This window comes from Lampris incognitus, chromosome 1 (assembly GCF_029633865.1).
Source record: "Lampris incognitus isolate fLamInc1 chromosome 1, fLamInc1.hap2, whole genome shotgun sequence".
NCBI classification, from domain to species: Eukaryota; Metazoa; Chordata; class Actinopteri; order Lampriformes; family Lampridae; genus Lampris; species Lampris incognitus.
Window position 1 is genome coordinate 30,927,576 of NC_079211.1, and position 15,906 is coordinate 30,943,481.

Below are 15,906 nucleotides of genomic sequence, written 5' to 3' on the forward strand. Positions count from 1 at the left end.
TGGTTGGTTAGTTGACCTACATTAATAGACTAACGCATGCTTCTAGACTTCTGCAATGCTACTGAAAGGTGATTGCCAAGTTAACCTATTTTCAGCCACACCTAAAAACGAAAACATCATCATCATTACCAATTGAAATTTAAAACTCAACAAATAAATAGACTATATTACAGTTACGCAAGATGCCGGAAAGATGAAGAAACAGAACACAAATGAGGTAGAGACAGTGATTGGCCACAAGGAGGAGTGTATAACGACAGCTAGCCGGAGACTGTGTGCCAAAAAAAAAAAAAAGGGCAGGGGAGTGAGGCTGGGTGCAAATGAAGCAACAGAAAAAGTGGAGGAATGAAACAGAGCATGCAAAAGACTAGTCGTTTGCTCAATTTCTCTGGCCAGTCGGGCAAGATGGACGGTTGCCTGGGGCTTGTCACGAAGACCCACACTCACATCCGTAGACGGTGGTGTGGGTCTGTAAAGGGTGGCTCTGAGTCATCCATAGGAAGTACCAGCCGTGTGCCTCTCATCACCAGCTCATGGTCCCCGTATGTGAGCTCTCTATCCAGGTCTTCAGAGGTGCTGGCGCCAGCCCCAGTGCCCACTGGCCCAACACTGGTGTGGGCACCAGTGGCGTCGGTGCTGACCGTGATGTCACCGTAGGTCAAGCTAATGTCACCGTCCGTCAGGATGAGGTCAGAGTCATCATCCTGCAGCTGGCACTCGTTCTAGTAAGGAGGAAGGGAGGTTTTAGGATTCGCCACACCTTTTCAGTGTAAGCACAGTTTAAATGTCCTTCCGCCACTGAAACGTATATGCTGATTTTTCTGTGATAAAACATTTTTTGACTGGTTTTGAGGTGCCAGGGAATAACTGACCCAAGAATATTTGCTGTTCTGCTCTGTGTCAATCAACCATGACAAACCAAAACAATTATACTGGTATTGTTCCCTTCTAAGTCACGCTGCTAACAGTGAACACAAAACATTCAAGACATACTTCTGAACCTGTGGACATGCAAATTTTTCTAAATAAAAGAAGTACGAGTTCATTATTTCGTGTAAGGTTTAACAAGGACGTGGTTTCTCAACAAAGGGACAGAAATTAAATATGAAGACTGTTTTTCCTCATATCTTGATTTCAGTACATGTCTTATCAGTTGGGTGAATTAGATTTTCTTAAGTAAAGCAATTGAGCCCCGACTTTTGCAAACTTACAAGATTCATTACGGTTCGCAAGCTTACTCGAGCTTGTTCATTCATCTGAATGAGTGTTGATGAAAAAAGTCTTAACTGGATGTTGCTGGTGAAGTCTAATGGTCAGTTTAGTTGGATCACCTGCTTGGTTAGAGCGATGTTTGGACTTCAAATGAAACCCCTCTGCAGCATCTCACAAAGATCTATCATAATATACACATGTATGTAAATATATATTCAGACTGAAATAGCACAGTGGAGTGGCTTCTGACCTCATAAGCCTGAGGGCTGGTGAGGCAGCGGGCCAGGGGGCCACAGCAGGCAGGCAGCGTGGCTGTGAGAGGAGGGCCGCTGTGAGTCAGGATAGGCTTCAGGTAGCTGGGGAGAGCTAGTTAAGGGTTTTTCAAACTGTGAGGAGCACAACGACAGACATTACACAGTATCGGAGAGATTCCTTTTAAGTGGCAAAAACATGTTCTTAATTGATATTCTTTAACAAAATTACCTTTTTATCTTTCATTCATTTATACCTTAGTCCTTCTTAAACAAGCTGTAAAGGCAAAATAGGATAACCTATACCTTGCTCCACATACAGCACATGCAGTTAAAAGGAAGAATGAGGGGGGCCTCCGGGTAACGTAGCAGTCTATTCCGTTGCCTACCAACATGAGGATTGCCAGTTCGAATCCCTGTGTTGCCTCCGGCTTGGTCGGGCATCCCAACAGACACATTTGGCTGTGTCTGTGAGTGGGAAGCCTTATGTGGATATGTGTCCTGGTCACTGCAGTAGTGCCTCCTGTGGTTGGTCGGGCGCCTGTTCAGGGGGGAGGTGGAACTGGGGGGAACAGCGTGATCCTCCCATGCACTAAGTCCTCCTAGCAAAACTCCTCACTGTAAGGTGAAAAGAAGCGGCTGGCGACTCCACATGTATCGGAGGAGGCATGTGGTAGTCTGCAGCCCTCACCGGATTGGCAGAGGGGGTGGAGTAATGACTAGTATGGCTTGGAAGAATGGGTAATTGGTCGGGTACAACTGGGGAGAAAAAGGGGGAAAACTCAAAAAAAAAAAAAGGTAGAATGAGTAGGATTTTCCTAAAAACCAATGTATAGACTCAATACAAAAATAATCCCTCCCAATCATCACTTATGACCCACTAGACATGTGTGTCGGTGTCTGTATCTGCAGAGACCCTATCCTCTGCCTGTATTTTCTTATTTTGCTTTGTACGGGACGTTTCTGGGCGTTAACCTTTGGACAGCGGGACTCTATAAAAACATAGCGACCAGGTGCCAGATCGAGATCGTAGGCACACATCCAAGAGGAAGCTACGACAATGGCGGACACGGCGGTTAAATGGTGAAAATATAGCGAGGCAAAATGCCAAGTGGACAAAGCTCGCTCCATAACGAGAGTGAATCTGGGGTTGGCTTTCACCTGCTGGCGAGCACTGAAGGAGAGGATGGGAATGAAGAGCAACGCGGAGTTGGCCTGTACACTAGGATGTGTCCTGGCAACTGCGGTCAGGGGGCGTGTTCTTCTGGTGTTGTTGAGTCGGGGGGGGGCAACTTTGAATGTTGTGCTTACAAACTGCAACCGACAAGTCCTACTCATTCTACCTTTAAAGAACAGTAGGTTGACAGCAGAGGAGGTATTTGTACTTGGCACTCTCTCTGCTGTCTGCCGCTGTGAACTACACCAAAAGTGGGACATCAGTCAGTTTGGCAATTTTGGGGACTTTTGATCAGTACAAATGTTTTCAGTCTCCAGTTGTGGCATAAAAAAACTAGCAAGCTCTGATTAAATAAAAGTCAACTGAAATTGGTGACAGCCAAATAAATTGAAATGATGAACATTGTGACAAGCCATCAAACAAAGTAGATATTGAGTTTAAATGCACAGTCTATCGACAAATCTGTGGGAGGTTTTCTTAGGTATGCTATGTACTCTGACTGGCATGAAAACAAACAAATTTCTTTACAGAGGCATGGTTGTATAATTCTGCCACTTTTTTCCCCTAACAAATCATATGCATCCGTGTTCCTGTTACTTTCGATAACACACCAAAGGATACTTGTGGTCAAAGTTGTACCAGATTCTGAAAAGCCAGGCACTTTCTTGTTTGGTGCTCCTCCTTTCTGAGCCTTCACCAATACTCATCTGGAAATAATGCAGATATTAAAATGAGTTATCATCTTCAATTAATCATTCAATCAAACTTTTTTTAGTATAGCATATTTTGTGCATAAAAAGCAATGGACTTTGCACAGGATAAAACAGAAATACATATAAATATACATAAGAGTTTTTTTTTCAAAACGAATACACATACATATCGCAATAAACATACAATCTATAAAGAACTGGTAAGGGCTGAATATGAACCCTGAAAAGCACAGATGCTGAATGTGTGTATGCAAATGTGCCGATATGCAGTGTTGGGACAGGAAACAGACCCGGGTTAGGGTAAGGGGAGGGGGCTTTGTGGTTGAACCTGGTCGGAAACGAAACCTGGTTCAAGTAAGGGGAGAGGGAATGTTTGCGTGGGTGCATGTGTGTATGATAGTGGTTAATCTTGGATTCGTGGTCTAAACAGTTTAGTTATTGCAACAAATCTCTCATAAGTGCTATACTTACAGAGTTATCTTGGTCCGAGTCCACTCCCACTCTGTTTAAAGAATTGCACATGCAAGTCAATTACAGTCATTCCACATAATCAATTGTCAAAAAAAAAAAAAAAAATGTTGTGAAACAAGTTTTTTTTTCGGTTCAGCAAGTTTCTTACAAAGGTTCCTAGAAACGTCAGCACTTAAATACCATTTAGGCTTTGAGCTTTGACTAGACACAGACCAAATGGTCTTTGCAGAGCAGTTCACAGGATTTTAACCTACCTGGATTATCAGACAGGTTCATCTGATGTGACAATAAAAGTGTCAGAAGTTTAGGCAACCAAAGTCAACCAATTATTTAGAAATAATTTAACCTGACCTTTTTTAAAATTGCTTGATGCAATAAATCACACCTGTCTCATTTTATTTGCAAATACTACATGATAAAGGTCTATTCAAGATGAGGATAGGTCATACCGTATGTGCTGGCAGGACAGCATCTGGGTGGTGCCACCTCCGCAAATCCAGACAGTGAAGAAGACCACTAGGAGAGTGGTGGAAAACATCATCTGACGGGCGTATGTAGCTGTGTCTCTGATGGACAGGGCAAAGGTCATGGCCCCGCGCAGTCCTGGAGGTCACAAGGAAGTTGGGAGAAAGTTACACAGACATACCTGTATATGCATATGCATATGTGTGTGTGTGTGTGTGTGTGTGTGTAGTCAAAACTCAGGCAATCGGTAGAATTGTCTCTGCTTGGAAATTTCAGGAGATTATCACTTAACTCTGTCAACAGTGTATGCAAATGCCATTTTCCTAACACAATATTCTACATGATTAAATACAGAAAAGGGGAGACGTTCTACTCAATGACTGTAACATTTAACAAATTACAAACCGGCAAACATCATCATGTGCTGGAAGTTAGATCTGATCTTATTGCGTCGTCCCAGGTTCAGAAGGAGAGAGAGAGGGTAGATGTTGGCAGCTCTGCCCAGGAACACCGCCAGCTAGGTAAGAACACGGTCAAGGAATGGTCTTGGTCCCATAAAAAAAAAAAAACCTGTGCGTCCCTGATGCCTTCTCTGGCCCGCGACAGGGGGCCTTTTTCACTGAACCATGTCTTAAAATTCTCTTATAAAATAAATACCTGGTTGTTTCCTCAGTTATGGCCTTAAAAGTTGGTGAAATTCAAGTTAAGCATCCAACCATCCTTCCATCCATTATCCAAGCCGCTTATCTGAATTCAGGTTGTGGGATGCTTGAGCGTATCCCAGCAGTCATAGGGCGGCAGGAAGGGAGACACCCTGCACAGGTTGCCAGTCCATCACAAGGCTGACACATTACACCTTGGGACAATTTAGTATGGCTGATTCATCTGACTACATGTCTTTGGACTGTGGTTGGAAACCGGAACAACCAGAGGAAACCCATGTAGACATGGGGAGAACATGCAAACTCCACACAGAGTACGACCTGGGATGACCCCCAAGGTTGGACTACCCCGGGGTTCGAACCCAGGACCTTCTTGCTGTAAGGTGACCGCGCTAACCACTGTGCCACCATGCCGCCCCAGCTAAGCATTCATTTGTGTAATTGCTCAGAGATATAAAAGTTGTATGATGGTAGTTCATCAATTAGGTGGAGCAACAACAAAACGTGGTGGTAAAACAAGTGGGTCGGGTTAAGGATTGGGCATGACTTGATTTTTCATACTTAAATTTAAGAAAACATGAGGTCTATGACACGTACAGGGTTTTATGTCAGTATCATACACTTGCATTGGGCTAATAATTCATTGGTAACATTGGTGCATTCATATCATGGACTGCTGTCCCAATCACTCACAGGTGCTACATGATCTTATGTGAGGATACAAAAGCCCCGACGATAAACATGGGGTTAAAGATGTGGTTCTGGAAGGTGAACAAGGTCAGGCCCATGTAGGAGAATATAAAATTCTCTGCCAGGAAATTCAGCAGTTCAAACAACTGCAACATAAAGACACACATTGTTTTCTTTAATAGAATTAAACCTCAGTTGATGCACAACAAAAAGGGCAAGCACTGAAATTTGCACATAAAGTTGAAACCGACCTAAGAGTTTGATGAAACTAAACTGAATGAATGAGCAGAATGGCCACTGGTCTAACCTGTTTAGTCCTGTCCTGGGACTCTGGGGACAGGTTGTTGAAGGTGTAGTGGGCCTGGGTGATTCCACAGAAGAGCACTGCCACAACACCTGTAACACATACGTAAATGTCAGGGTACAGGCAGATAGAGTAGATCAGCCCTTCATTGCTGTCAATTCAGGGTTATCACTCTTTTTAGGGAATAATTTTGCAACATTTTTCAAGGTCGCAAAAACATTTTCCACTTGCTTACAAACATAAATCTAAAAGCCATCTCACCTACATTCAGCAGGCCCATTAATGATTTTATTAGCTGCAGCTCTGTGTTTGTGCTACTCTGCTAACGTCACAGAGCACAAAGACCGGCCTGGCATGTTTTTAACCTTTGGATACTTTTTAACCTGTAGATGTCAACAAACCCATTAAAACTGCCCATGATTTAGTTACTCTGAGATACCGAACAAACTGTGCATCACCATATGTATCTGAATTTCGTCCCAATACCATTGAACTAAGATACCATTGATATTATTGAATTACTGCCCAGACCTACCAAGAAGCCAGTTAGTTTTTTTGCTTAAAGATGCTTCAGTAGGACAGATGCTTGTCAACACTGGTACATGACCCAAACCCATACATTTAAACAACTATTTTTTTTTTGTTGGGATTTCTCCGCCTTTTTTCTCTCCAATCATTCATGGCCAATTACCCCACTCTTCCAAGCTGTCCTGGTCATTGCTCCACCCCCTCTGCCGATCTGGGGAGGGCTGCAGACTACCACATGCCATGTGCCAGTTGCTTCTCTTCACCTGACAGTGAGTAGTTTCGCCAGGGGGACGTAGCATGTGGGAGGATCATGCTATTACCCCCAGTCCCCCTACCCCCCGAACAGGCACCCTGACCGACCAGAGGAGGCGCTAGTGCAGCAACCAGGAAACATACCCATATCTAGCTTCTCACCTGCAGACAAGGCCAATTGTTTCTGTAGGGAGGCCTAACCAAGCTGGAGGTAACACAGGGATTCGAACCAGTGATCCCCGTGTTGGTAGGCAACCGGATAGACTGTCAAGCCACCCGGACGCCCCTTAAACAACATTTCTAACCACTTAGCCTCTCTGCTTATCAGCTGGAGAATAATTAATGAGGGCAAGCCACACCTCCGTGAGATAGCAAGATAACATGTTACCTTGTGGTGAACTCTTTGATCAAAAGCATCTTATGGTAAAAACAGCGTGTACAGTTTTAGTGTGTGTCATCTTAGTGGGTAGCAAACTAATCCCTCCAGCGCTGGTGCCATCCACTGAACACAAGGCCAGCACAGGGAGGTGAGGCAAGGCTGTGTGTGTGTGTGTGTGTGTGTGTGTGTGTGTGTGTGTGTGTGTGTGTGTATGTGTGTGTGTGTTTGTGTGAGAGAGAGAGAGAGCATGTGTGTGAGAGAGAGAGTGAGATTGATAGAGTGTGTGTTAGAGAGAGAGAGAGTGTGTGTGTGTGTGTGTGTGTGTGAGTGAGAGTCAGCGAGAGTGAGAGTGTGTGTGTGTGTGTGAGTGAGAGACAGCGAGAGAGAGAGTGTGTGTGTGTGTGCGTGGGTTACCTGTGAAGCCACAGGCTTCTGCCAGTAGGAATGTACTCCAGGACATGAGGAAGAATAGTGCGGTCTCCAACAGCTGGAAATCTCTCAGCTTGGTGAATTTGGTCACGTTAGATCAACGGTCAAGGAGTTGAATATTACACACAAACAAGGAAGTAATCTACATGTGCCTCAAAATGTGTCCACCCAAATGATTAGTCCTTGTTTTGCTGTGTTGCAAAGTGAAATCAAAACATATTTAAATGGGATATTTTTTCCCCTTCCCTATAAAAGTAATTCTCCAGTGGTTTTTAATCTGGTCATCGGGAATTCACAGTACTGCTGTTTTTTCTGGTTTTCTATTCTGGCAAATAGTTAAATATATTACCTCCTCGATTGGATGGCTGCAATACCTGATAACCGGTTGGAAGTCAGAAATTACTGTACCTAAAATCTTTTGTTTTCAAGAAAAGTACATCAGAAACAGGTGAAATAATCTCAACTGAATTTTTTCCCCTTAATTTTAGGGAAATAAGATTTCAAGACCTAACATCAGACTGAATAATTTGTCATGCAGGATATTTATGCAGTGTAGCATACACAACATACACCGATCAGCCAAAACATTAAAACCACTGACAGGTAAGTGAATAACATTGATTATCTTGTTACAATGGCACCTGTCAAGGGGTGGGGTATATTAGGCAGCAAGTAAACAGTCAGTTCTTGAAGTTGATGTGTTGGAAGCAGAAAAATGGGCAAGTGTAAGGATCTGAGCGACTTTGACAAGGGGCCAAGTTCAAGCCCACAGAAGAGCTACTGTAGCTCATACTACTGAAAAAGTTAAAGATGGCTATGATAGACAGGTGTAAGAACACACAGTGCATCACAGCTTGCTGTGTATGGGGCTGTGTAGCTGCAGACTGGTCAAAGTGCCCATGATGACTCTTGTCCACCGCGGAAAGCACCTACAATGGGCACGTGCACCTCAGAACTGGACAATGGAGCAGTGGAAGGTGGCCTGGTCTGATGAATCATGTTTCCTTTTACAGCATGTGGATGGCCGGTGCATCATTTACCTGGGGAAGAGATGGCACCAGGATGCACTATGGGAAGAAGGCAAGCCGGCAGAGGCAGTGCGATGCTCTGGGCAATGTTCTGCTGGGAAACATTGGGTCCTGGCATTCATGTGCATGTTACTTTGACATGTACCACCTACCTAAACATTGTTGCAGAATAAGTACAGCCCTTCATGGCAACGGTATTCCCAGATGGCAGTGGCCTCTTTCAGCAGGATAATGTGCCCTGTCACCTGGCAAAAATTGTTCAGAGATGGTTTGACGAACAGGACAGAGTTCAAGTTGCCTTGACCTCCAAATTCCCCAGACCTCAATCTGCCCGAGCGTCTGTGGGATGCTCTGGAAAAACAAGTCCAATCCATGGAGGCTCCACCTCGCAACTTACAGGACTTAAAGGATCTGCTGCTAACATCTTGGTGCCAGATACCAGAGAACACCTTCAGAGGTCTTGTGGAGTCCATGTCTTGATGGGACAGAGCTGTTTGGGTGGCACGAGGAGGACCTACCTAATATCAGGCAGGTGGTTTTAATGTTTTGGCTGATTGGTGTAAAACACTCATTTGTTACATTGTAGCATTAGAATATCCACTTCCTGTTCAGTAATGAAAATGGCATCAAAAATAAGACATAAGACATAATACATTATTAAAATGAGGAGGATATGAGTGCGGTGACAACCCCAGTGGCCACTCCCAGAGCAAAGGAGCCACTGAAGACCCCCAGAAAAATCCCAAAGGACTTCAGCATGGCCATGACCTCGAAGGTGTGGGTGTTGTCCCCCTGTGGCTGGTAGGCGACTATAGATCTGGTGGAACACATAACAAGACCACACACAAAAAAAATCAAAACAGTTCTGTCAACTATGCTCAGTGCATGTAGATGAAGTGTTAATCACATCATGTTAAGATGGATGTTTATCAAATGTATGCATAAATAAAGTACATCTTAGAAAGCTGAATATGAAGCCTAGTTAAAGACATAGGAGTGCTCGTTTCTGTATGCGACCGGGAACTCACGAATGTGGAGGGTATTTACATAACGCACCCTTTCCGAGGTGCAAACAATGCTTTTATTGGACAAAGTTAATCAATGCACACCTTTCTGTATATCAAGCATCTCTGGGAATCTTAAGCTTGCTTCTGCAACTAATAAGCAGACCTTCACAATGCTGTTCTTCGTGCCGGATAATAGGCACAAAACTGTAGTATCACTGGACTGTGATGAGAAGATTAATAAAAAAAAAAAAATCTCACTCCAGAATCCCAGCTTCATATCAGGAAGGCTAGGTAGAAAAGGAGACTCAAAAGATGCAGGAGGAATAAAAATGTGCAAGACAGAAGTCAGAGCAAAAAAAAAAACAACAACAACAACAACAAAACAAAACAAAAAGCAAAAAAAAACAGGGGTGTCCGGGTAGCGTAGCAATCTATTCCATTGCATACCAACAGGGGGATCACCGGTTCGAATCCCCATGTTACCTCTGGCTTTGTCAGGCGTCTCTACAAACACAATTGGCCGTGTCTGCGGGGTGGGAAGCCGGATGTGGGTACATATCCTGGTCGCTGCACTAGTGCCTTCTCTGGTCGGTCGGGGCGCCTGTTCGGGGGGGAGGAGGAACTGGGGGGAATAGCATGATCCTCACATGCACTACGTCCCCCTGGTGAAACTCCTCAATGTCAGGTGAAAAGAAGCGGCTGGTGACTCCACATGTATCAGAGGAGGCATGTCTGCAGCCCTCCCCAGATCGGCAGAGGGGGTGGAGCAGCGACCGGGACGGCTCGAATTGGCCGGATACAATTGAGGGGAAAAGGAGGGGGGGACTGGGCTCAAATAGTATCTGCAAACAATACGTAGCCTTGGTTTTAATCAGGAGTGTCATGTGGTCGGGTTCACTGCATGACAGCTCAGGTAGCGGCTCCAGTTAAAATTAGAATGTTTTATCATTCCAAACAAAATTCTTTGGACTGCAAGTTCCGTAAGGCATTTCTATTCTGTTTGGGCTATTACTGCGATTATTAACGGTGTATAATGGTCACTGGAAACCCTGCAAATGCTGGGTGCTGTCACGCACAGGTAAGTATAATAAAACTATAAATATTTTGCTGTGACAGTCTAACTTTTCTGGTAGGAATCGTATTGTCCTATATGGCAAACACCATCCATCAGTCATATGGACAACACATGGCATAAAGCAAACAATTAAAATTATGCACAAATACTATTTGACCTTGGTCTGATTTTAACTATCATCATAATGGATTATTCAAATTGTCCACTCCCAGTCCCAATTAGATAGCAGATCGCCAGGTTTGTTTTTGGAAGTTGTCTACTCAAACTTGGCATCACATCCTCTCTTAGGCTTGCTAGGTATATTCAAAAATAAAACAAATAATTGCAACTCGGAATTTATGCTTAATTGACCTGTGAGGATAAATAAGGATGAAATAAACACACATGGTTTCAAAAGCGTCAGCTGTCATTGAGCATTTATGCTAATGTCAAATGACATGTGATTTGTCTTGTTTGTCCAGAGATACTGTTCTGCAAATGCACTGCCAAATCACACACTGTTGTACTTTCTACATTTAAAGGTGTGGTCAGCCTCCTCTACACCCTCTTCCCATGGAATAGCCATTCCAAGGGCATGTGCTGCCCTACTGTGCTTGCCATAACAAATTATAATTTCATGGACATAATCTGTACAGAGGAGGAGAGAAGCTGATAAGTGTTAGCTCAGGGGCAGTCTCACACATCTCACAGTGTTAATGAGGGACTGTATTGAATTAGCAAAAGGTCACTAGCCGACAGATGCAAAATGAATTACCTGCACTTGCATCACCTCACTTACAAAAACAGCTCTTTGTCAGCTTCGATGACTTTAGAGTTTTAAGATTCACATAAGAATACCTCATAAGATTTACATACAAACAAATGTCCTTTTTTGATACTTTCTATTACATGTGTATTTATGACACATGTTAATTTTAACGGCTAGTTTTGAGTAGGACTTCCCCATGAAAAATGATACAGTGCATACCATTTTCCACTTTTTACAACATACTAGATACTACAGCATCAGTTGCTAAAACTCAAGTTTAACTGTGGTTTCTTTTTTTATTTGGCAGTGGGGAAGGTGCTGACACAATAGTGCCAGCTATTGATTGATTTCAAATGAAGTGATTTAGTCAAACACCAATGCACCAGTGGTCAAACACCAATGCAATGACCATGTATCACTGCTATCTTCTTCATAGTTTTAAACAGCAGATGACATTGGCTAAAATCAACACTCAAGATGCATCAGAAGAGAACCAGAGATATCTGTCATGTGACATTAACAGGAAAGAGGACTTACGAGGACAGTACAACAGCCACTGCATCATTGAGAACTGATTCTCCAAAAAGCAAGGCGTACAGATCCACGTCCACCTGTAGCTCGTTGAAGATTGCCAAGACCGTCACTGCAACACAAACAGAAATGCACTTGTATCTGTCATTTTGCCATTATGGGGACTGACCAAAACGATGATACCGTACTTGTGACCAGGCCAATTAGATGATGCAATACAGATGTCTGCTGGTGGCCATGATTTTGACTGGCTTTGTTTTGGTCCACCATCTCTCCTTTTTCTTGGATTCTAATCTGTCTTTCTGTTATAGGTTATATATTAGTCACAGAAAGTTGAATCAGTTCATCTGGACACTACGTTTATTGGGAGACACGTTCCATCACTCATCTAAGTGACTTCTTCAGTCTCAACTGACTGCAGGTATCCCCACCCTTATTAACAGCACAGTTGCATAATGACTCAAAACAATGATCGCACTGATACACATTGAAAGAGACTAACTTTAGAGACTAAGGCATAGCATACACACCAGGGTCTGTGGCAGAGACAATAGCGCCAAAGAAAAGACAGTCAGTGAAGAAAAAGTCCCCATCCAGCTGCCCCACCTGCTTCATCAGCATCACACAGCCATACATAAGCGATCTGAAAAACAAAGGGACAGCATGTACCCTTACATATCATTGTGAACCAGACTCACTTTACTGAAGGGAGATCCAAATGTGACAGTAACTGATATACACAAATACTGCACCAGATCTGAGAATTTACTTTATTGCTTGCCACATTCAATTTAAATGGGTAGAGAAGTGAAGGTCATTTTGGTTATTTAGCAAATAAAACAATATAGTTCTTACCCAATGATGAAACAGGAAATGACTGTCCCTAGAAAAGCATAAGCAAGGATGGATCCCATGTTTCGGAAGAAATGTCTCTGAAAGAGACATTAAAAAACAAACAAAAAAAACCCCCCATCAAATATTCTGTATATTTATGATATTCCTCTTCATCCATTCCTGAACTACTTTGATTTCTAAAAATGGTTATAATAGAAATGGATATTAAGATGTGAGACTCCACAAAGAAGAAATCTACATCATCTGTGAAGACCAATAACAAATGCCAAAAATAAGCAAATTCTAAGTGTGTGTTATGTGCAGCAGTATGGACTATGCCTTTAATCCCTTTTTAATACTGTACCCTTTTCAGGCTGTAGCCGGCATGGAAGATGATTGGGGGTAGAAGGATGTTGAAGAACACTTCTGGGTCAAAGGTCACCTGAGTCACACAAAAAAAGTGCCACATAATAGTGCTGAAGCACTGGAACAAGCAATGAAACATCTGCTTTCAGTGTAGCATCATCTTGAAGGCACTCGATGCTTATTCTAGCTTGACAAAATATTTGGATTTCTATACCACTGCAAATTAATGTTCAACTTTGATCACTGCATCACCAAAGATGGGTTTGGACACTGAAGTAAAATCACATGATGAGGAATGCCCCTCCATACTGACGGAGGAAAATGGATGTCACTTGATACCAATTTAGGCGTGCTGAAGTTGTTCATCAGATTACTTACTGACCCCCTCTGTTTAAAAAAGTCAAATAGTAGCCTCCTTGACTGCTAAGGATTAGCTGTATAATCTATATGTCAAAGTCAAAATTATATAAACCTCTCTAATTCCTGAGCCCTTGCTTTCAAGTTTATGATTGGGCATTTAAATCCACACTGGAACTTGGTTGTTGTGGCAGAGAAAGCAAATTAATTTGGAGGTAAAGCTTGCAAATGGTCTCTAAACAGAGAAATCTCATAAAATGAAAACAGAAAACCAGGAAGCCTAACAAATACAACCAAAGATAAACATAGTATGAAAACGTGTCTGTGAATGTTCTCATTCATCCAGATTATGGTTATCCAAAGAAGTTGAATCAAGTGCAACTGGACTTGGTATATATCCGTGAAGACGTTTCGCCTCTCATCCAAGAGGCTTCCTCGGTTCGTGTCTTTCTGACTAGACGAAGCTAGTCCGACTGGCTGGTGATGAGACTCAGAATTTATCCTCTTTGGAGTCCAGCCAGTCAGACTAGCTTGGTCTAGTCAGAATGGCACGAACCGAGGAAGCCTCTTGGATGAGAGGCGAAATGTCTTCTCGGATATATACCAAGTCCAGTTGCACTTGATTCAACTCCTTTGGATTGTATGAAAACATTAGACGAGCCTCACATTACATTGCTGCACTGTTGGTGTGTTTCACATAATCCTGTTTCACATGATACAGCCTATGTATTGCTTGGTCTCTACCTTGCGCAGCATTTCATTATCCTGCACATCGTCGACCTCACTAGCACCGATCTCTCCTTTCAGGGTGTACTCATAGAATTTGCCACTGACATTCACCAGCAGGGTGGCAGGGCTAGCATTAAAATGGCAGTTCATGGTGACATGACTAATGTCACGTGGCACATGGATGCCATAGCGTAGGACCACACCAACCAGTAAGCCTAGACAGAAGTACAAAGGAAACAGGGAAAAGATGAAGTTAGTTGATTATTATCCTTGTGAATGCTACCATTACACCAAGGAATGTTCAAAATGTAAGATTACAATGGCTGGACATAATTCTAAGTACCATGTTTTATAAACAGATGCAGAAGGGTTGCTTACACATACTGCTGTATGTTATATTACAGGTTAACATTCAAGATAGCGTTGCCAATACATTTTAAACTAATTAAACTGCTGATACTGGAGGCAGCGTCCCATTTAACCCGAGAATGCTATTGGCAGTCATCAATTTCTACTCTTGGCCTTAATCATCTTTACAAATGCAGACCAAAACTATAACGCAAGTCTTCCACAGTGGGATCAGGCGATCAAAATTTTATGCAACAGACAATACTGACGATGACTGATGACATCAATCTGTCAGGCTTCTCACCATAGATCATCGCCAGTCCAGTTTCATGCAAAAACCTAAATCGCCGGTGTTTGAAAAGCCAAATAGTTAAGATCGTAAGGGTGAGGAGCATAATGAAGATAAGCAAGTCTGCACTATCCTGCCTGTGGCTCTCCTCCGCCTTCTTCTCTGTAACGATGTTCTCCATGGCACTGTCCTCCTCTTGAGTTGATGCTCTGCAAACACAGATGCTGATAGACAGGCTCACCAGCATAAGGAACCATAATGTCCTCGTTGCCCTCCTAGCACTGTTGACCGTTAGTTTAAACCTCATTTTAGTCACTCAAGACGTCTGATGTCGCAACGCTGTCGTCTATAAGCACAAACTTAGTTTAAATGCTTTATGCAAGCTAAGTGATAGACACCAGAAGGACGACACCAACAGGGAACTCGAGCCCGGCCCGGAACTGAAAGTGAAATTTTTCCAGAAACGTGCAATGTTAACTTCAAAATAAAAGTCTCTGAGGAAACTATTTTTTCTTGAACAGTCAGTGCGATAAATTATAAGATTACATATCGAACATTATTACAGGTTAGGGGATCTGTGAGTGAGGTAGATATTTTGATACCATTCTTGCAGTATTATTTCCGTAGCTGTTGACACATTTTTTTTCTGAGGACTCTTGTTGCGAAGTCTGACTGGTTTTGCGTTAGTTTGAACGGGAAGTGAGATAGATGACAAGAAAAAAAATCCCTGTAGTATTGTTAGGGCAGCAAATTTGTTAGCAAGTTTTTGACGATTTCAAGAGTAGCTCGTTGATGATCTTAGTTGGACATAAACACAATTGTGGAAACTATTTCAAGTAACGTATTACCAATCTAAACAGTCAGGATAAATTATATTTGGTGGTATTTCCAAATTTCTGAATTCCAACCACTTGAATGTAATTCTCTAATTGTGCAAACGATGGCGATATTACAGTTAAAAACTGTGCGGACAAAAGTGGGGCTATATCGCGATAGTCAAAGCACTCGGTTTAATGGGGCGTTCGTAGTGACATCTAAATCGGATAAATGACAATTCTAGT

General features: G+C 42.8%; 1 protein-coding gene across 1 annotated transcript; it reads right to left on the reverse strand.

Moving 5' to 3' along the window:
• Positions 1-443: 443 nt before the first annotated feature.
• On the reverse strand, positions 444-15,152 carry slc9a6a (solute carrier family 9 member A6a). The gene is made up of 16 exons (XM_056286240.1): positions 14,861-15,152; positions 14,224-14,423; positions 13,121-13,198; positions 12,778-12,854; positions 12,453-12,565; positions 11,929-12,034; positions 9,237-9,378; positions 7,519-7,624; positions 5,949-6,037; positions 5,674-5,787; positions 4,695-4,806; positions 4,274-4,427; positions 3,825-3,855; positions 3,262-3,347; positions 1,463-1,568; positions 444-722 (listed from the first exon to the last, which is right to left on the reverse strand). Exons 1-16 carry the CDS (start codon positions 15,150-15,152, stop codon positions 444-446), a joined length of 2,085 nt encoding a protein of 694 aa, XP_056142215.1.
• Positions 15,153-15,906: the final 754 nt, after the last annotated feature.

Coding starts and splice junctions, on each gene's coding strand:
- slc9a6a (XM_056286240.1), bottom strand. CDS start 15,152: ATGAGGTTTAAACTAACGGTCAACAGTGCTAGGAGGGCAACGAGGACA. Junction 13,199..14,223: donor ATAATGAAATGCTGCGCAAG/GTAGAGACCAAG, acceptor TGTGTGACTCAG/GTGACCTTTGACCCAGAAGT. Junction 7,625..9,236: donor CTGGGGTTGTCACCGCACTC/ATATCCTCCTCA, acceptor CGTTGATCTAAC/GTGACCAAATTCACCAAGCT.